General features: G+C 34.4%; 1 protein-coding gene across 2 annotated transcripts in view; it reads left to right on the plus strand.

Moving 5' to 3' along the window:
* NECAB1 (N-terminal EF-hand calcium binding protein 1) overlaps positions 1–19,443 on the plus strand; it is a 276,794-nt gene that overhangs the window by 67,705 nt on the left and 189,646 nt on the right. For both annotated transcript variants that reach the window (XM_060287190.1, XM_030862858.2), the window contains exon 3: positions 12,916–13,024. In XM_060287190.1, coding sequence (XP_060143173.1) covers positions 12,916–13,024 — 109 coding nt within the window. The remainder of the gene's footprint in view (positions 1–12,915; positions 13,025–19,443) is intronic.

A 19,443-nucleotide genomic window follows, 5' to 3' on the forward strand; every position in this document is an offset into this window, starting at 1 on the left:
CTCACAAAGCCACCAGAGTCGAGAGTCAAAGCCAAACAGCAAGGGTAATTTATTGCAGGTTCGAACCTGGGCCCCTGTGCCCTTGTTTCCAAAGGCACTCCGAGAGCCCCCAAAGGGGCCGTTTTAACTTTTTTATACATTGGTACAAACAAGTTCGGGACTTTCCAGTTGTGGGCAAAACAGATTGGCTATCTTATTTAGGGAACATTAATCCTGTATTCTGATTGGTTTAAAATTTATGGGGTAACCAGCAAGCATAGTTACAGAAGCGAGAACGGCTGATTGTGCAAACCAGAGTTTTGTGCTAAACAGGAAATTCAAAACCGGAGCAAAACCGGTATTGAGGTCTATTACGGCCCCAGTAGGTAGTTATTTTATTTTTAATTTTTATGTGCTCCTCAGCATTATTATGGTATTTTTTTAAAGAGATAGAAAAAGTATCTTTTTCTATCCCTTTAGCTTTAACCTGTATGAGTGTTCATATTTAAAGTGGATTTCTTGTAGACAACATAGTTGGCTTTTATTTTATTTTTTTACTGACTTTCACAATCTCTGTCTTTTAATTGCTATATTTAAACCATTCACATTCAGAGTGATTTTTGATATTGTTGGATTAATATCTACCATGTTAGTAGTTGATCTGTATTAGTTGTACTTGTTCTCCCCCCCCCAACTGCTTTTTCTGCCTTATCTGGTTTTAAACAGTATTTTACCTAATTCTAGTTTACTGCCTCTCTTAGTAAATTAATTATATATATATTTTAAAATAGTGGTTACTGGGCTTCCCTGGTGGAACAGTGGTTGAGAGTCCGCCTGCTGATGCAGGGGACATGGGTTCATGCCCCGGTCCGGGAGGATCCCATATGCTGTGGAGCAGCTGGGCCCGTGAGCCATGGCCGCTGGGCCTGTGCTTCCAGAGCCTGTGCTCTGCAACAGGAGTGGCCACAACAGTGACAGGCCCGCGTACTGAAAAAAAAAAATAGTGGTTACTATATACATTTTTCCCTAATGTAAGCTTGCAATATTCATTTTTCCCTAATCGAAATCTACCTTCAAATAGCACGGTACCACTTCATGGGTAATACAGGTACCTTATAACAGAATATTTCCAATGTCTCCTGTTCTTTATGAAATTGGCATAATTTATTTCACTTATCCATATGCTATAATTACCAATATGTTGTTTGTATTATTACTTTATACTGTTATCTGTTAATTAATTCAGAGTAAGAGAAGTAAAATATTTTATTTTACTTTTATTTATTCTTTCTCTGACATTCATCTTTTCTTATGTGGATCTGTGTTTCTCTACCTATATCACTTTCCTTCTACCTAAATAATTTCTTTTAACATTTATTGCAGAGCAGTTCTGGCAATGAATTCCTTCGTTTTTGTTTGTCTGAAAAGGTATTTATTTCTACTTTATTTTGAAGAATTATTTCATGGATATGAAATTCTGGATTGTGGTGTACTTTCTTTCAACAATAAGTATTTCACTCCACCTTTTTCTTGCTTGCCTGGTTTCCGATGAGAAGTACACTGTAATTGTTAATTCTTATTCTTGGTCCTATATAGATTATATTTTTCCTCTACCTCTTTCTAAATTTCCTCTTTGTCTTTGGTATTCTGCAGTTGGGTATGATATTCAAAGATACAGAGTTGCTTTGGGTGTGGGTGTAGAGGGGAGAATTTTTCCTGTTGGGTGCTGTCTGAGCTTCCTGGTTCTGTGTTTTGGTTTCTGACCTTAACTTTGAAAAGTTCCTGGTCATTATTATTTCAAATATTTCCTCTGCTCTATACTCTCTTTCTTCTTCTGGTACTCTAATTATATGTATGTAACATTTTCTGAAATTTCTCAGAGTTCTTAGATGTTGTATTTTTTTTTTTAACTATGTATTTCAGCTTGAGACGTTTCTATTGACCTAGCTCAAGCTTACTGCTTCTTTCCTTAAGCTGTATCCTCCACTGATGAGCCCATCAAAGGCATTCATTTATGTTAGTGTCTTTTATTTCTAACATTTTATTTCAAGTTGTTTTAGAGTTCCATCTGTCAGCTTACATTACCCATCTCTTCTGCATATTGCCTACATTTTCCATTATTGTCTACATTTTCCATTATTCCCATAACATATTAATCATAGTTATTTTAAATTTCTTGTTTGATAATTCCAATATCTGTGTCACAGCTGAGTCTGGTTCTTATGCTTTTTTGTCTTTTTAGACTGTGCTTTTCTTGCATTTTATCATGCCTTGTAATTTTTTTGTGAAAGCCAGATGTGATGTATCAGGTAATAAAATAAGTACTTAGGCTTCTAGTGTGAGAATTTATGTTAATCTGACTAGGAGTTGGGTTGTATTTAATGTTTTCTCTACTAGTAGTTGCCAGAGGCTTTAAATTTCTCTTGTCTTTTTTATTGACTTTGGGCTTCCCTAAGCACTCCTTCTCTGGAAGTGTGACAGTTCTTTCAGCTGTCATGTACTATTATTATTTGGCAGCCCTGTTGGTGTGATGGTAAAGAATGGGGGAGCAGATGTGTTCTATACTATTATGATTAAATACAAGTTTTTCAGTGGGTCTGTGTCCCTGGGCTGTGACCTTCCCAATGTCTTTTAGTTCCTCCTACTCTTAGTTGAGACAGTAGGCTAGATGCGACTGCAGTGGGGAAATGCTCTTCCCCCAGGTGGGATATGTCTCTGGTAAAATCTTTGCCCCTGGAGAGTAGACCATTGTCATGGAAAACACTCATGTACATTTCACAATTACTCTTCCCCTTCCACTTCCAGATCTTTCTTGTCTCCTCAGTAAGAGCCTGGTAGGGTTCCTGGAGGTAAAACCCATTAAAGTATGGAAGCTCCCCAAAGACTAAAGCCCCAAAGAGTTTCCTCCTCTCATGCTAGTTTACACTCGGTCTCCAGCATTTCATCAAAACTACCATTTAACTGTTCCTATCAGTTTATGGTTCCCGTAGCTTCTGCTCTGGGGAAACAGATCTTGGCTGTGATTCTCTGGTTTTGCCTATTTCTCCAGATTTTGACTAGTGGTTTGCCCTTGACCTCAGTTCTCCAAAGAGTCCCAGAAAAGTAATTGATTTTGAGTTTGTTCAGCGTTCAGCTTTTTGTTGTTTTAAGGACAGAAGTGATGATGTCTAAGGTCTTTATATATCAGAGCTGAAATTGGAAGAGCTTCTATTTTATTTTTATTTACATAATGGCAGTAAATCATTAAATATATATATATATATATATGTAGAAGGTTGGAATAATAGGGGCTTTCATTCAGAGATGAGGAAGTTAATGAGTAATGATACTAAATGACTTGTGCAAGGTGACATGTACATTTAACAGAAAGTATTTAATCTTTAAATTTAACAAAATAGTAATATATTATTAATTTTTCTGAATTTACAATTTAAGAACTTCAGTTTAGAATTGAGGTTGGTATTTTTAATTTCTGCCTCTAAAATTTGCATCCACATGCAAAGTATATGCTGTCCTTTGTGTATTAAACCCAGTAATGCTTTCCAGGTGTTCATTTTGTACCAGGATGGTTATTATTGAAGATGATCATGTTTTTGTATTTTAATCTTGACAAACTAAAATATTTAGAGTGTTCAAAAATGTTTTAATACATGAAAGAAAAGCCAGTGTTTTGAGAGGATAGTCATTTTAAATACAAAGACGAGATTTAGCTTGCAATAGAAGGAGGGGAAATACTGAGATTAGAACTCTAGTTGTTGGCATATTTGTGGACATGAAACTTGAAGGAGAAATTAAATGAATGTTTAAAGAATCTCTTTTCACAGAAGTACCAATTTTAGGATTTTCAAAACCTGATTACCTAAGAAAATAAATAAAAATTTCTATTTTTAAACAAACATGTTAAATATCGATTGTCTGTGTAAGGACTTTTCAAGGAAGAGAAGAAAATGAGAATTAAAAACACATAAATGATCTTCACTTACCAAGACTGAACTAGTAAACCTGTTTCCCAGATCACTATTGTTGAACTATGTGTTAGTTACCATGCTAAATGTTTTGTATATAGCCTCTCAGTTAATCCTTGCAACAGTTAAACATTTATAAAATCTGAAACATAAAGAATTTAGTTGGCATTTCCAAAGTCTGTTCTGGGGCTTTTTCTTCCTCACTGTAGGAATTCTTCTTGGGAGAACGAATTCCCTTACTTCTAGGACCTTTAATTCCCATGCATTGATAGCTCCCAAGCATACATTCCAGTCGGCCTTTCTCTTTCTTTCTCTCTACCTCTCTCTCTCCCCTCCTTCTTCTTTTCCTCCCTCCCCTTTCTTCCCTCTCCCTTCCTCCCTCCCTCCTTCTTTCATTTACTCCTTCCCTCCCTGCCCCACCCTCTCCTTTTCTAGACTTGTATGACCCTACTGCTCACTGGGTGCCTCTACTTATTCCACAGAAACATCTAATTTTAACATGTCCAAAACAGCAGTTTACTTCACCCCACACTTTTTGCCCTGTGTTCTCTTTTACAATGGTGATATTGTCCATGTGATTGCTCAGTCCTGGGAAGTGGGTATAATTCTTGATTTATTGTTCCCTCTCACCCATCACCTCTAACTGATCATCAGTTCCTGTTGATTCTTTTTCCTAAACAGATTGTAAATCTGTCTACTTCTTGTTCTTACTGTCACCACCAAGGTTTATGCCAAGTTGATTCTTGTAGGAATTACTACAATGTCCTCTTATGGGTATTCTCTTCTAGTGTCTTACCTCTCCACTCCATTTTACTCACTGTAGCCACAGTAAGCTTTCCAATATGACAGTGCCTCTTTGGGTAAATTCAAAACTCTACCATGATTTTTCAGGTTTTTCATGACATTGACTCTCTGTTTCTCTCTGGCTTCTCCTCTCCTTCCAATATATATTCATTCTCTCCCCAACCACCCCCAGCTTTATTGAGGTATAGTTGACAGTTTAAAATTGTACAAAGTATGCAACTTGATGATTTGATATACATATACATTGTAAAATATTAATCACTATCAAACTACTTAACATACGCATCACCTCACATAGTTACCATTTTCTTTTTTTATGTGTAGTGAGAACACAAGCTCTGCCCCTTTAGCAAATTTCAATTGTACAATACAATACTGTTAAGTATAGTCACATTGCTTACTTACTTACGTACTTATTTATTTATTTATTTTTAACATCTTTAATGCAGTATAATTGCTTTACAATGGTGTGTTAGTTTCTGCTTTATAACAAAGTGAATCAGTTATATATATACATATGTTCCCATATCTCTTCCCTCTTGCATCTCCCTCCCTCCCACCCTCCCTATTTCACCCCTCTACATGGTCACAAATCATCTACTGATCCCCCTGTGATATGTGGCTACTTCCCACTAGCTATCAATTTTACGTTTAATAGTGCATATATGCCCATGCCACTCTCTCACTTTGTCACAGCTTACCCTTCCCCTCCCCCATATCCTCAAATCCATGCTCTAGTAGGTCTATGTCCTTATTCCTGTCTTACCCCTAGGTTCTTCATGACATTTTTTTTTTCTTCTTCTTAGATACCATATATACATGTTAGCATACGGTATTTGTTTTTCTCTTTCTGACTTACTTCACTCTGTATGACAGACTCTAGGTCCATCCACCTCATTACAAATAACTCAATTTCGTTTCTTATTATGGCTGAGTAATATTCCATAGTATATATGTGCCACATCTTCTTTATCCATTCATTGGTTGATGGACACTTAGGCTGCTTCCATGTCCTGGCTATTGTAAATAGAGCTGCAATGAACATTTTGGTACATGACTCTTTTCGAATTATGATTTTCTCAAGGTATATGCCCAGTAGTGGGATTGCTGGGTTGTATGGTAGTTCTATTTGTAGTTTTTAAGGAAACTCCATACTGATCTCCATAGTAGCTGTATCAATTTACATTCCCACCAACAGTGCAGGAGTGTTCCTTTTTCTCCACACCCTCTACAGCATTTATTGTTTCTAGATATTTTGATGATGGCCATTCTGACTGGTGTGAGATGATATCTCATTGTAGTTTTGATTTGCATTTCTCTAATGATTAATGATGTTGAGCATTCTTTCATGTGTTTGTTGGCAATCTGTATATCTTCTTGGGAGAAATGTCTGTTTAGGTCTTCTGACCATTTTTGGATTGAGTTGTTTCTTTTTCTCTTATTGAGCTGCATAAGCTCCTTGTAAATTTTGGAGATTAATCATTTGTCAGTTGCTTCATTTGCAAATATTTTAACATTCTGAGGGTTGTCTTTTGGCCTTCTTTATGGTTTCCTTTGCTGTGCAAAAGCTTTTTAGTTTCATTAGGTCCCATTTGTTTATTTTTGTTTTTATTTCCATTTCTCTAGGATGTGGGTCAAAAAGCATCTTGCTGTGATTTATGTCATAGAGTGTTCTGCATATGTTTTCCTCTAAGAGTTTGATAGTGTCTGGCCTTACATTTAGGTCTTTAATCCATTTTGAGTTTATTTTTTATCCATTTTGAGTTTATTTTTGTGTATAGTGTTAGTGAGTGTTCTAATTTCATACTTTTACATGTACCTGTCCAGTTTTCCCAGCACCACTTATTGAAGAGGGTGTCTTTTCTCCACTGTATATTCTTGCCCCTTTATCAAAGATAAGGTGACCATAAGTGCGTGGGATAATCTCTGGGCTTTCTATTCTGTTCCATTGATCTATATTTCTGGTTTTATGCCAGTACCATAGTGTCTTGATTAGTGTAGCTTTGTAGTATAGTCTGAAGTCAGGGAGCCTGATTTCTCCAGCTCCGTTTTTCATTCTCAAGATTGCTTTGGCTATTCGGGGCCTTTTTGTTTCCATACAAATTGTGAAAATTTTTGTTCTAGCTCTGTGAAAAATGCCAGTGGTAGTCTGATAGGGATTGCATTGAATCTGTAGATTGCTTTGGGTTGCAGAGTCATTTTCACAATGTTAATTCTTCCAATCCAAGACCATGGTATATCTCTCCACCTATTTGTATCATCTTTAATTTCTTTCATCAGTGTCTTATAATTTTCTACATACAGGTCTTTTGTCTCCTTAGGTAGGTTTATTCCTAGATATTTTATTCTTTTTGTTGCAATGGTAAATGCAAGTGTTTTCTTAATTTCACTTTCAGATTTTTCATCACTAGTGTATAAGAATGCCAGAGATTTCTGTGCATTAATTTTGTATCCTGCTACTTTACTAAATTCATTGATTAGCTCTAGTAGTTTTCTGATAGCATCTTTAGGATTCTCTATGTAAAGTATCATGTCATCTGCAAACAGTGACAGCTTTATTTCTTATTTTCTGATTTGGATTCCTTTTACTTCTTTTTCATCTCTGATTGCTGTGGGTAAAACTTCTAAAACTATGTTGAATAAGAGTGGTGAGAGTGGGCAACCTTGTCTTGTTCCTGATCTTAGTGGAAATGGTTTCAGTTTTTCACCATTGAGGACGATGTGGCTGTGGGTTTGTCATATATGGCCTTTATTATGTTGAGGAAAGTTCCCTCTATGCCTACTTTCTGCAGTGTTTTTATGATAAATTGGTGCTGAATTTTGTCGAAAGCTTTCTCTGCATCTATTGAGATCATCATATGGTTTTTCTCCTTCAATTTCTTAATATGGTGTATCACATTGATTGATTTACATATATTGAAGAATCCTTGCATTGTTGGAATAAACCCCACTTGATCATGGTGTATGGTCCTTTTACTGTGCTGTTGGATTCTGTTTGCTCGTATTTTGTTGAGGATTTTGCATCTATGTTCATCAATGATATTGGCCTGTAGTTTTCTTTCTTTGTGACATCTTTGTCTGGTTTTGTTGTCAGGGTAATTGTGGCCTTGTAGAATGAGTTTGGGAGTGTTCCTCCCTCTGCTATATTTTGGAAGAGTTTGAGAAGGATAGGTGTTAGCTCTTCTCTAAATGTTTGATAGAATTAGGTTGTGTTCTAACTTCATTGATTTACATGCAGCTGTCCAACTTTCCCAACACCCTTTGCTGAAAAGACTCCTTTCCCATTGTACCTTCTTGCCTCCTTTGTTGAAGATTAATTGACTGCGGTGTGTGGGTTTACTTCTGGGCTCTTTCTTCTTTTCCATTGATCCATATTCTGTTTTTGTGCCAGTACCACACTGTTTTATTACTGTAGCTATGTAGTATTCTCTGAAGTCTGGGATGGTTATGCCTCCTGCTTGGTTCTTTTTTCAGGATTGCTTTGGCAGTTCTGAGTCTTTTATGGTTCCAGATGAATTTTAGGGTTATTTGTCCTAGTTCTGTGAAAAGTGCCATTGGTAATTTGATAGAGATTGTGTTAAATCTGTAGATTGCTTTGGGTACTATTGCCATTTTAACAATATTAATTCTTCCAATCCAAGAGCATGTGATATCTTTCCATTTCTTTGAATCATTTTCAATTTCCTTTATTAATGTTTTATAGCTCTCAGCTTATGAGTCTTTCACCTTCTTGGTGAGGTTTATTCCTAAGTATTTTATTTTGGGGGTTGTGATTTTAGAAAGTATTGTTTTTTGTTTGTTGTTTTCTTTTTACATTCTTTCTGATATTTCACTGTTGTTGTAAAGAAATGCAACTGACTTCTATATGTTAATCTTGTATCTTGCTACATTACTGAATTCATTTATCAGTTCTAGCAGTTTTTGTGTGGAGTCTTTAGGGTATCATACAGTGTATCATCTATATATAATTACAATTTTACCTCTTCCCTTCCAATTTGGATACATTTTATTTCTTTTTCTTGTCTGATTGCTGTGGCTAGGACTCCCAATACTGTGTTGAATAGAAGAGGTGAGAGTGGGCAATGTTGCCTTGCTCCAGATTTTAGCAGGAAGGCTTTCAGCTTTTCACCTTTGACTATTATATTGGCTGTGGGTTTGTCATAAATAGTTTTTACTATTTTGAGATATGTTCCCTCTCCATCCACTTTGGTAAGAATTTTTATCATGAATGGATGTTGAATTTTGTCAAATGCTTTTTCTGCATCTATTGAGATGATCATGTGGTTTTTGTTTTTTCTTTCGTTTATATGGTGTATCACATTGATTGATTTGTGTGTGTTGAACCATCCTTGTAAACTTGGGATGAATCCCACTTGGTCACGGTTATGATCATTTTCATGTGTTGTTGGATTTGGTTTGTTAATATTTTGTTGAGAAGTTTCGCATCTATATTCATCAAAAATATTGGCCTGTAATTTTTTTTTTCTGATGGTGTGTTAGTCTGGTTTTATTATCAGTGATATGGTGGCTTCATTAAAATGTCCTTGGGAGTGTTCCCTGCTCTTCAATTTTCTGTAAGAATTTGAGAAGAATTGATATAAATTCTTCTTTGTATGTTTGCTAGAATTCACCTGTGAAGCCATCTGGTCCTGGACTTTTATTTGTAGGGAGTTTTTAAATTACAGACTCTATTTCAGTTCTAGTGATCAGTCTGTTCAAATTATTTATTTCTTCTTGATTCAATTTTGGAGGGCTGTGTGTTTCTAGAAACTTGTCCCATTTCTTCTAGGTCACCAAATTTTTGACATATAATTATTCATAGTATTCCCTTATGGTTTTTTGTTATTCTGTAGTATCAATTGTTATGTCTCCTTTTTCATTTCTTATTTTGTTTATTTGGGTTTTCTCTTTTCTTCTTAGTGAGCCTGGCCAGAAGTTTGTCAATCTTGTTTATCCTTTCAACGAATCAACTCCTGGTCTTACTGATTTTGTCCTATTTTTTAAATTTCTATTTTATTCATTTCCTCTCTAGTTTTTATTATTTCCTTCCTTCTTCTGACTTCAGGTTTTGTTTTTCTTCTTTTTCTAATTCTTTTAAGTGGTTGGTTAAGTTGTTTATTTGAGATTTTTCTTCTTTTTGGAGGAAGGCCTGTATTGCTATAAACTTCCCTCTAAGAATTGCTTTTGCTGTATCCCATAGACTTTGTATGGCTGTGTTTTCATTGCCATTTGTCTCAAGGTATTTTTTAATTTCCTCTTTGATTTCATCATTGACCCATTGGTTTTTTAGAAGCATGTTGTTTAGTTTCCATGGAATCATTTTTTTCTCATTTCCTTTTCTGTGGTTAATTTCTAGTTTCATGTTGTTGTTGTCAGAAAAGATGCTTGAGATATTTTCTATAGTCTTAAATTTGTAGAGGCTTGTTTTGTGCCCTAGTATGTGGTTAATTCTAGAGAATGTTCCATGTGCACTTGAAAAGAATGTGTAATCTGGTTTTTTGGATGTAATGTTGTGAAAATATCAATTAAGTCTAACTGTCCTATTGCATCACTTAGGATCTCTGTTGCCTTATTGATTCTCTGTCTGGAAGATTTGTCCATTGATGTGAGTGGGTGTTAAAGTCTCCTACTATTATTGTATTCCTGTCAATTTCTCCCTCTATGTCTGTTAGTATTTGCTTTATGTATTTGGGTGCTCCTATTTTAGGTACATATATGTTGATAAGTGTAAAATCCTTTTGTATTGATCCTTTTATCATTATATAGTGTCCTTCTTTATCTTTCTTTATAGCCTTTGTTTTAAAGTCTATTTTGTCTGATATGAGTATTGGGACCCCCACTTTCTTTTCATTTCCATTTGCATGAAATACCTTTTTCCATCCCCTGGCTTTCAATCTATGTGTGTTCTTTGCCCTAAAGTGCATCTCTTGTAAGCGGTATACTGTACACTCTTGTTTTTTTATCCAACCTGCCACTCTGTCTTTTGACTGGAGCATTTAGTCCATTAACATTTAAGGTAATTATTGATAGATATATATTTATTGCCATTTAAAACCTTATTTTCCCATTGATTTTATATTTCTTCTTTGTCCGTTTCTTTTTCCTTTTGTTTTTCCTTTCATCATTTGATGATTTTCCTTTTGTATTATACTTATGTTCTCTTTTTGGTTTTTGTGAATCTATTGTGTGTTTCTGACTTGTGGTTACACTGTTTTTCATGTATGTTAACTCCTTCCTATATATAGTTGCCTTAGACTGGTAGTCATATAGGCTCAAACACATTCTAGGGAAAAAAAAAATCCACATTTTCTTACTCTCCTCCCCCACATTTTATGATTTTGATGTCCTCTCTTACATCTTCATGTTCTTCTTTTTGCTATTCATTGTGGTTGTCATCACTTTCACAGAAAATATTTTTGATTTTAAAATATTTTGATTAAAATTTAAAACATTCTGATTAATTTTGATTAAAACATTTCATTAAAATGTTTTAATCTGTATACTGGTTTCTTTAAGTGATTATTTTCCAATTGTAATTTTCTTTTTCTTATAGATTCTTACTTCTTTTCTATTTAGAGAAGAACTTTCAATATTTCCTTTAGGATAAGTATAGTATTGCTGTATTCTTTTAATTTTTGCTTGTCTGGGAAGTTTTTTATCTCTCCTCTTCTAAAGGATAATCTTGCTGTGTAGAGTATTCTAGTTTGCAAATTTTTCCCTTCCAGGACTTTAAATATATCTTGACACTTGCTTTTGGCCTACAACGTTTCTGTAGAGAAATCAGCTGATAGTGTTAGTGGGGTTCCCTTGTAATTAACTCTTTGCTTTTCTCTTACTGCCTTTAGAATCTTCTCTTTGTCTTTAGCTTTTGACATTTTTATTATAGTATGTCTTAGTGTAGGTCTGCTTGGGTTTATCTTGTTTGGGACCCTCTGTGCTTCCTGTACGTGGATATCTGTTTCCTTCTTTACATTTGGGAAGTTTTCAGCCATAATTTCTTCAAACACATTTTTGATCCCTTTTTGCTTTCTTTCCCTCCTGGAATCCCTATTTTGCATAGGTTGGCATAGTTTATATTATCCCATAGGTCTCTTGTATTGCTTTCTTCTTTTTTTTTTTTTATTTGGCTTTCTGTCTTGATTGGACGATTTCCATTATTCCTTATTCCATTATTCCAGGTCACTTATTTGTTCTTCTGCATTATTCATTTTGCTATTCATTGACTTTAGCTCAGCTTTTATCTTGGCAAATGAGTTTTCTAATATTTCTTGGTTCATCTTTCTAGTTTCTTTTTTCTGTACTCTGCATTTCCATTGATACCCCTTCTTAATTCCTTCAGTATTTTCATTATCTCCTGTTTTAAATCAGTGTCTATCATATTGAATAGGTCTGCTTCATTGTTTGTTCTTTCAGGGGAATGCTCTTGGTCTTTTAACTGGGAGTGGTTCCTCTGCTTCATTTTACTTTTATTTCTCTCTGCGAGTTTAGGAGAAGCAATTATGTACTCTGGTCTTGGAGGACTCTTTATACGTGGGAGCATCCCTGTGTAGCTTGTATGGATTTAGTATTTTTGGTCTGAGGGCTTTTTTTAGTATGCATGCCTGGCACCTCTTTCCTCAGCATGTGCTGGTCATTATCCCCTTGATAGGTGGTATGCAGATGTGGCTACTGGTGCCCAGTCCTGGAGTTCTCAGTGGTGGCAATGGCTCAGGAATGGCCCTGGGACACAGGATGGGAGCAGAGGTGGCTCACAACCACTCCTGGAGTTTGGGCAGGTGGCAGTGGGGGCTCTCAACCACTCCTGGGGTCTGCAAGGGTGGCAGTGGTGGCTTGCAACCACTCTTGGCTTGCAATGACTCCTGGTATCTGGGAGGGAGGTGGCAGGAGCCCACAACTACTCCTGGATTCCAAGAGGGAGATAGCAGAGACCCATGACCACTCCTTGGGTCTGGGAAGGAGGAGGTGGGGGCCTGTGGCCATTCTTCGGTCTGGGTGGGTAATTATTTTTATTTTAAACACCTGAAATTGTTCTTCCTTTTTGAATACATGTATACATGCACAAACAAACCTGTTCAAGCATTTGATCAAAATGTTAAAAATTAAAAGATATAATAACATACAAAATTGAAATGATTTGCTTCTCTTTTGTTTGTTCTTACCATTTTAGATGATGGAAAATTGTCCTTTGAAGAATTCAAAGCATATTTTGCAGATGGTGTTCTGAGTGGAGAAGAGTTACGTGACCTCTTCCATACCATTGATACACATAATACCAAGTAAGGAACTTTTTTTAAATCACTACATTCTGTAAATAAAGTAGAGAGGGCATGAACAAGTACATACCAATGAAACAGAGATGGAGTAAAGCTGTAGAGGACACATTCTGTAACACGCCTATGTTCAGTTCTGAGATAGCCTCTGACAATTGAAATGCTGTGAAAAACTGAATTTTGAACTGGAAAATAAAGATTTTCTGTAGGAAGTTCTCATAAAGAGTTTGCAGAATTAAAACAAAGCATAGGTTATAAATAATTCTAATTCTGCCATTAATAAGAAAGTAGGATTTTACCTTGTTTCTTAGATTTCATCTCAGTTTGCTTCATTTAAAAATTGTTCTAAGTCCATTTTTATGTTACTGTAGTAAAATAGGAAATTGCAGCAATTATCTGGACAATTCAGATGTGTGTGCTGAACTCCAAATCAGTGTTACCTGAGAGATGTAGGTAATGCGGGACACAGAATTTTCTCTGAGCAATCAAAGTATATAGTGATCTACTTGATTTATTTTAAAATCTAGCAAAATAAAATATGAGCTCTGAAAATTTGTAGGTTTAGCTGATGGATTTTTTTGAGTCATTTTACAAGAAATGATTTACTTAATTTTTGAAATTTAAAGTGCTTTATTATGTTGCACTATAGGCACAGCTATGATTACATTTCTAAAAAATATTTGCTTCTCATGATCAAGCAAAATATTTTAAAAATATTATTTATGTGACAAAAGAGGAAAATTTAACTTGCAAGTTAAAGAGGAAAATTTAACCAACAAGATATATTTTCAATGTTTTCCTTCTTTCTTTCCAAATATTTTCAAAGTGGTTATGTCACTATATTTAAAGTGATAAAAGGAAAAAAATATATAATGAAAAATATTCTACCCAACAAGGGTAACATTCAGATTTGAAGGAGAGATAGTTTTAAGACAAACAAAATCTAAAAGAGTTTGGTACCACTAAAATGTCTGTACAATAAATGTTAAAGGGAGTTCTCTAAGTGGAAAAGAAAGACCACAAACAGAAATATGAAAATTATGAAGGTAAAGATCTCATTAGTAAAGGAAAATACACAGTAAAGATGGTAGATCAATCACTCACAAAACTAGTAGGCAGGTTAAAAGACAAAAGTAGTAAAATCATCTAATCCACCATAAGTAGTTAAGAGATATTTTTTTAAATGCAAAATGTGAAATAAAAAATATTAAATGTTGGGTGGGGGTGCAGGTCTGTTAGAATGCATTTGAACTTAAGAGATCAGTAAAGTATAATTATCGTGTGTGTGTGTGTGTATATATATATATACATATATATATACACATATATATATTGTTATATATAAACCACATGGTAACCACAAACACAAATCTATAATAGATATACACACAAAATAGAGAAAGGAATCCAAAAATAACACTAAACATAGCATCAAGTCACATTGGAAGAGTGCAAAAGAAAAAGGAAGGAACAATAAAGAATTATAAAAATGAACTGAAAACAATTAACAAAATGGCAATTGATACGTACTTATCAATAACTACTTTAAATGTAAATGGATGAAATGCTCCAATCAAACAACACAGAGTGCCTGAATGGATACAAAAATAAGACCCATATGTATGCTGCCTACAAGAGACTTACTTCAGGTCTAAAGACACACAAAGACTGAAAGTGAGGGGATGCAAAAAGGTATTCCATGCAAGCAGAAATGAAAAGAAAGCCAGGGTAGCAATATTTATATCAGATAAAATAGACTTTTAAACAAAGACTGTAACAAGAGACAAACTAGGACATTACATAATGATAAAGAGATAAATGCAATAAGGAGATATAACATTTATAAATATATTTAAATCCAACATGGGAGCACCTAAATATATACAGTTATATATACTAAATAACTAATGAGTCACTGAAGAAATCAAAGAGGAAATCACACAAATGAAAATAGAAACACAACAATCCACAATCTATGGGACACAGCAAAAACAGTTGTAAGAGGGAAGTTTATAGAGATACAAGCCTACCTCAGGAAAGAAGAAAAATCCCAGAGAAACAGCTTAATCTTACACCTAAAGGAACTAGAAAAAGAAATGCCAACAAAAATCTAATGTTAGTATGAAGAAAGCAATAATAATGAACATAGGAGAAATAAATGTAATAGAGACTAAAAAAGAGACAAAAAAATCAATGAAACTAAGAGCTGATTCTTTGAAAAGATAAACAAAATTGATAAAACTTTAGACAGACTCATCAAGAAAAAAGGAGAGGTCCCAAATCAATAAAATAAGAAATTAAAAAAAGAGAGAGGTCCAAAATCAATAAAATAAGAAATGAAAAAGAAGTTACAACCCATGTTATAGAAATAGAAAGGATCATAAGAGATTGCTAAGAACAATTATACACCAATAAAATGGACAACCTAGAAGAAATGGATGAGTTCCTAGAAACATAAATATCCCAAGACTGAATCAGGAAGAAATAGAAAATATTAACAAACCTATTACCAGTAATGAAAAATAATCAGTAATAGAACAAACATAAGTTCAGGACTAGTTGGCTTCACAGGTGAATTCTCTCAAATATTTAGAAGAGTTAATGCCTATCCTTCTCAAACTATTCCTCCCCCCCCAAAAAAAAAAATTGAAGAGGAAGGAATGCTTCTGAACTCATTGCAAGAGGCCAGCATTACCCTGATACCAAAACTAGACAAAGACCCCACAGAAAAAGAAAATGATAGGCCCATATCTCTGGTGAACATAGGTGCAAAAATCCTCAAAAAAATTTTAGCACATTGAATTCAACAATACATTAAAAGGATCAAACAACATGATCAAGTGGGATTCATCCCAGATTTATCCCCCAGATGCAAGGATGGTTTAATATCAGCAAATCAATTAATAGGATACACTGCATTAACAAATGGAAGAGTAAAAATCATATGATCATCTAAACAGATGGAGAAAAACTTTTGACAAAATTCAACACCAATTTATGATTTAAAACCTCTCGACAAAATGGGTGTAGAAGTAATATACCTCAACATAATAAAGGCGTAAATAACTAATGCACAGCTAACATCATACTCAACAGTGAAAGGTTGAAACTTTTCCCACAAAGATCAGTAACAAGAAAAGCATGCTCAATCTACCACTCCTATTCAACATAGTACTGGAAGTCCTAGCCAAGGCAATTAGACTAGCAAAGGAAATAAAAGAATTCAGATTGGAAGGAATAAGTAAAACTGTCATTGTTTGCAGATGACATGATACTATATATAGAAAATTCTATATAGTATAGATACTATATATAGAAAATTCTAAACACACTGCCAAAAAACTACTAGAACTTTCAATGAATTCAGTAAAGTTGTAGGATAAAAAATTAACATACAGAAATCTGTTGCATTTCTGTACACTAAGAACAAACTATCAGAAAGAGAAATTAAGAAAACTATCTCATTTACAGTGGCATCAAAACTAATAAAATTCCTAGGTATAAATCTAACCAAGGAGGTAAAAGACCCATTTGGAAAACTATAAAACATTGATGAAAGAAATTGAAGATAACAACATACAAAGGGAAATATATACTGTGCTAAGGAATTGGAAGAATTAATATTGTTAAAATGTCCATGCCACCCAAAGCAATCTACAGTTTTAGTGTAATCCCTATCAAAATACCAATGGTAATTTCCACAGAACTAGAACAAATAATTCTAAAATTTGCCTGGAAACACAAAGGACCCTGAATAATCTAAACAATTTTGAGAAAGAAAAACAACACTGGATGTATCCCACTCCCTCATTTCAAACTATACCTCAAAGCTACAGTAATCAAAACAGTATGGTACTGGCATGAAAACATAGATCAGTGGAACAGAATTAAGAGCCCAGAAATAAACCCATGTTTATATGTTCAATTAGTCTACAACAAAGGAGGAAAGGACATACAATGGAGAAAAGACAGCTTCTTCAATAAATGGTATTGGGAGAACCAGACAGCTACTTACAAAATAATCAAACTGGACTACTTTCTCATGCCATATAAAAAATATACTCAAAATGGATTAAAAACATAAATGTAAAGCCTTAAACCATAAAACCTTTAGAAGATAACACAGGCAGTATGCTATTTGACATTAGTCTTAGCAATATTTTTTTGGATTTGTCTCCTCAGGCAAGGGAAACAAAAGCAAAAATAAATAAATAAGACTACATCAAACTAAAAAGTTTTTACACAGTGAAAGAAAATATCAGAAAAATGAAAAGGTAGCCTACTGAATGTGAGAAGATATTTTCAAACTATATATTGGAAAAGAAGTCAGTATCTCAGTATCCAAAATATACAAGGAACTCATACAACTCAACCTCAAAAAAAACAACCAAGTAAAAAAGGGCAGAGGACTTGAATAGATATTTTTCCAAAGAAGAAATAAAGATGGCCATCAGACACATGAAAATATGCTCAAGGTCACTAATTATCAGCAAACTGCAAATGAAAACCACAATGAGATATCACCTCACACCTGTCGGAATGGGTACTATCAAAAATACAACCAATAGCAAATGTTGGTCAGGATGTGGCGTAAAGGGAAACCTTATACACTCTTGGTGGGAATGCAATTTGGTACAGTTACTATGAAAACATAGTGTAGAGTTTCCTAAAACAATTAATGATAGAGCTACCATACAATCTAGCTATTTCACTTCTGAGTATTTTTCTGAAGAAAACAAAATCAAAAAGATACATGCACCCCCATGTTCACTGCAGCATTATTTACAATAGCCAAGATTTGGAAGCAACCTAAGAGTCCATCAATAGATGGATGAATAAGGAAGATGTGGTACATACATACAATATAATACTATTCAGCCATAAAGAGAATAAAATTTTGCCATTTGCAACAATATGGATGGACTTTTGGAGGATATAATGCTAGGTGAAATAAGTAAAATAAAGAAGGCGAATAATGTGTGATATCACTTACATGTGGAATCTAAAAATTACAACAAACTAGTGAATATAACAAAAAAGAAGCAGACTTACAGATGTAGAGAGCAAAATAGTGGTTGCCAATGGGGAGAGAGAGGGGAGAGCATCAATATAGGGTTGGGGGACTAGAGGTACAAAATATTATGTATAAAATGAATAAGCTACAAGGATATGATGACAGCATAGGGAATATAGCTAATATTTTATAATAACTGCAAATATTGTTAAAAATTGTGAATTGCTATGAGTCATGGGGATGAATTGTACTGCATGAGGAATACAGTCAATAATATTGTAATAACATTGTATGATGATAAATAGTAACTAGATTTACTGTGATCATTTTGTAATGTATAGCAATATTGAATCACTATGTTGTACACGTGCAACTAATCTAGTCAATTATTCTTCAACATCAAAAGAAGTGTTTTCACTTATCAGAAAGCCAGCATGTCCACATTTTTCAGCCAGTTAGAGGAATACATTAAGAAATTAGCATAATTCCTTGTAGAAGAGATTCACAGCACAGGCAGGGAGAATGATCCCCTGGAGGCAAAAATGATTCTTCCAGTATAGCAATTTGGAGTTCCAGATTGTCAGGATAGACCAAACAGTAGACCAGATGGAAGTTTTGCTGTTATATCAGACAGTGAACACACAGGAAAGTTTCTTGGGGCCTGCAGATGGAAGCCTGTGATAGAGATGGACAACTGATGTCTTCAGATCAGGTGTTCCTTATTCCAGACTAAAATAATTTTTTTGGATGCTGAGCACTGATATTTCAACCCAGTACTTGTTAAATCACTGAAGCACATTAAAGCAAACAAACAAACAAAAAAATTACCACCTACAAAAAATCATAGTTCATCTTGAGCTAGACTTGAAAGTTTAAAATTTTCTTTCTTAACCTAACATGAAACTTTTCTCTCTAAAGTTTCACTTAATTTGTTCAATTTCTTAGGGCCATGCAGAATATGAATATTTTATAACAAGTCTTTCTAATATTTGAAGACAGTTTTTATGCACCAATAATGAGATAAAGTCCCATAATAATTGGAGAGTAATAATATCAAAGGGTTTGTTTTAGATGATAGAATTTTATTCCTTCTGAAACAGGAAAATCCGTTCATTTTATACTTGTGCATAACAGTTAAATTTTAAAGCTTGATTAGTTGGTTGATGAAACCGCCTTCTCCCTTGAGTTACCCATTACCCTCCTTAAGTAGACACATTTTATGGGCATTAGGAAAAGAAGGCAGGATCAGTACCCAAGGAATAAGTATTTAGTAGGTTGGTCTGAAGACCAAAGCCTGCACTGCATTATGACTAGAAAGGTCATTCCAATTCCAATAGCTCCAATAGTGGGTAAGAGAGATCTCCCTATTAACGTAGCCTATACATCTTCAACTAGCACTGAACATTAAGAG

Source organism: Globicephala melas, chromosome 17 (genome assembly GCF_963455315.2).
Source record: "Globicephala melas chromosome 17, mGloMel1.2, whole genome shotgun sequence".
NCBI lineage: Eukaryota > Metazoa > Chordata > Mammalia > Artiodactyla > Delphinidae > Globicephala > Globicephala melas.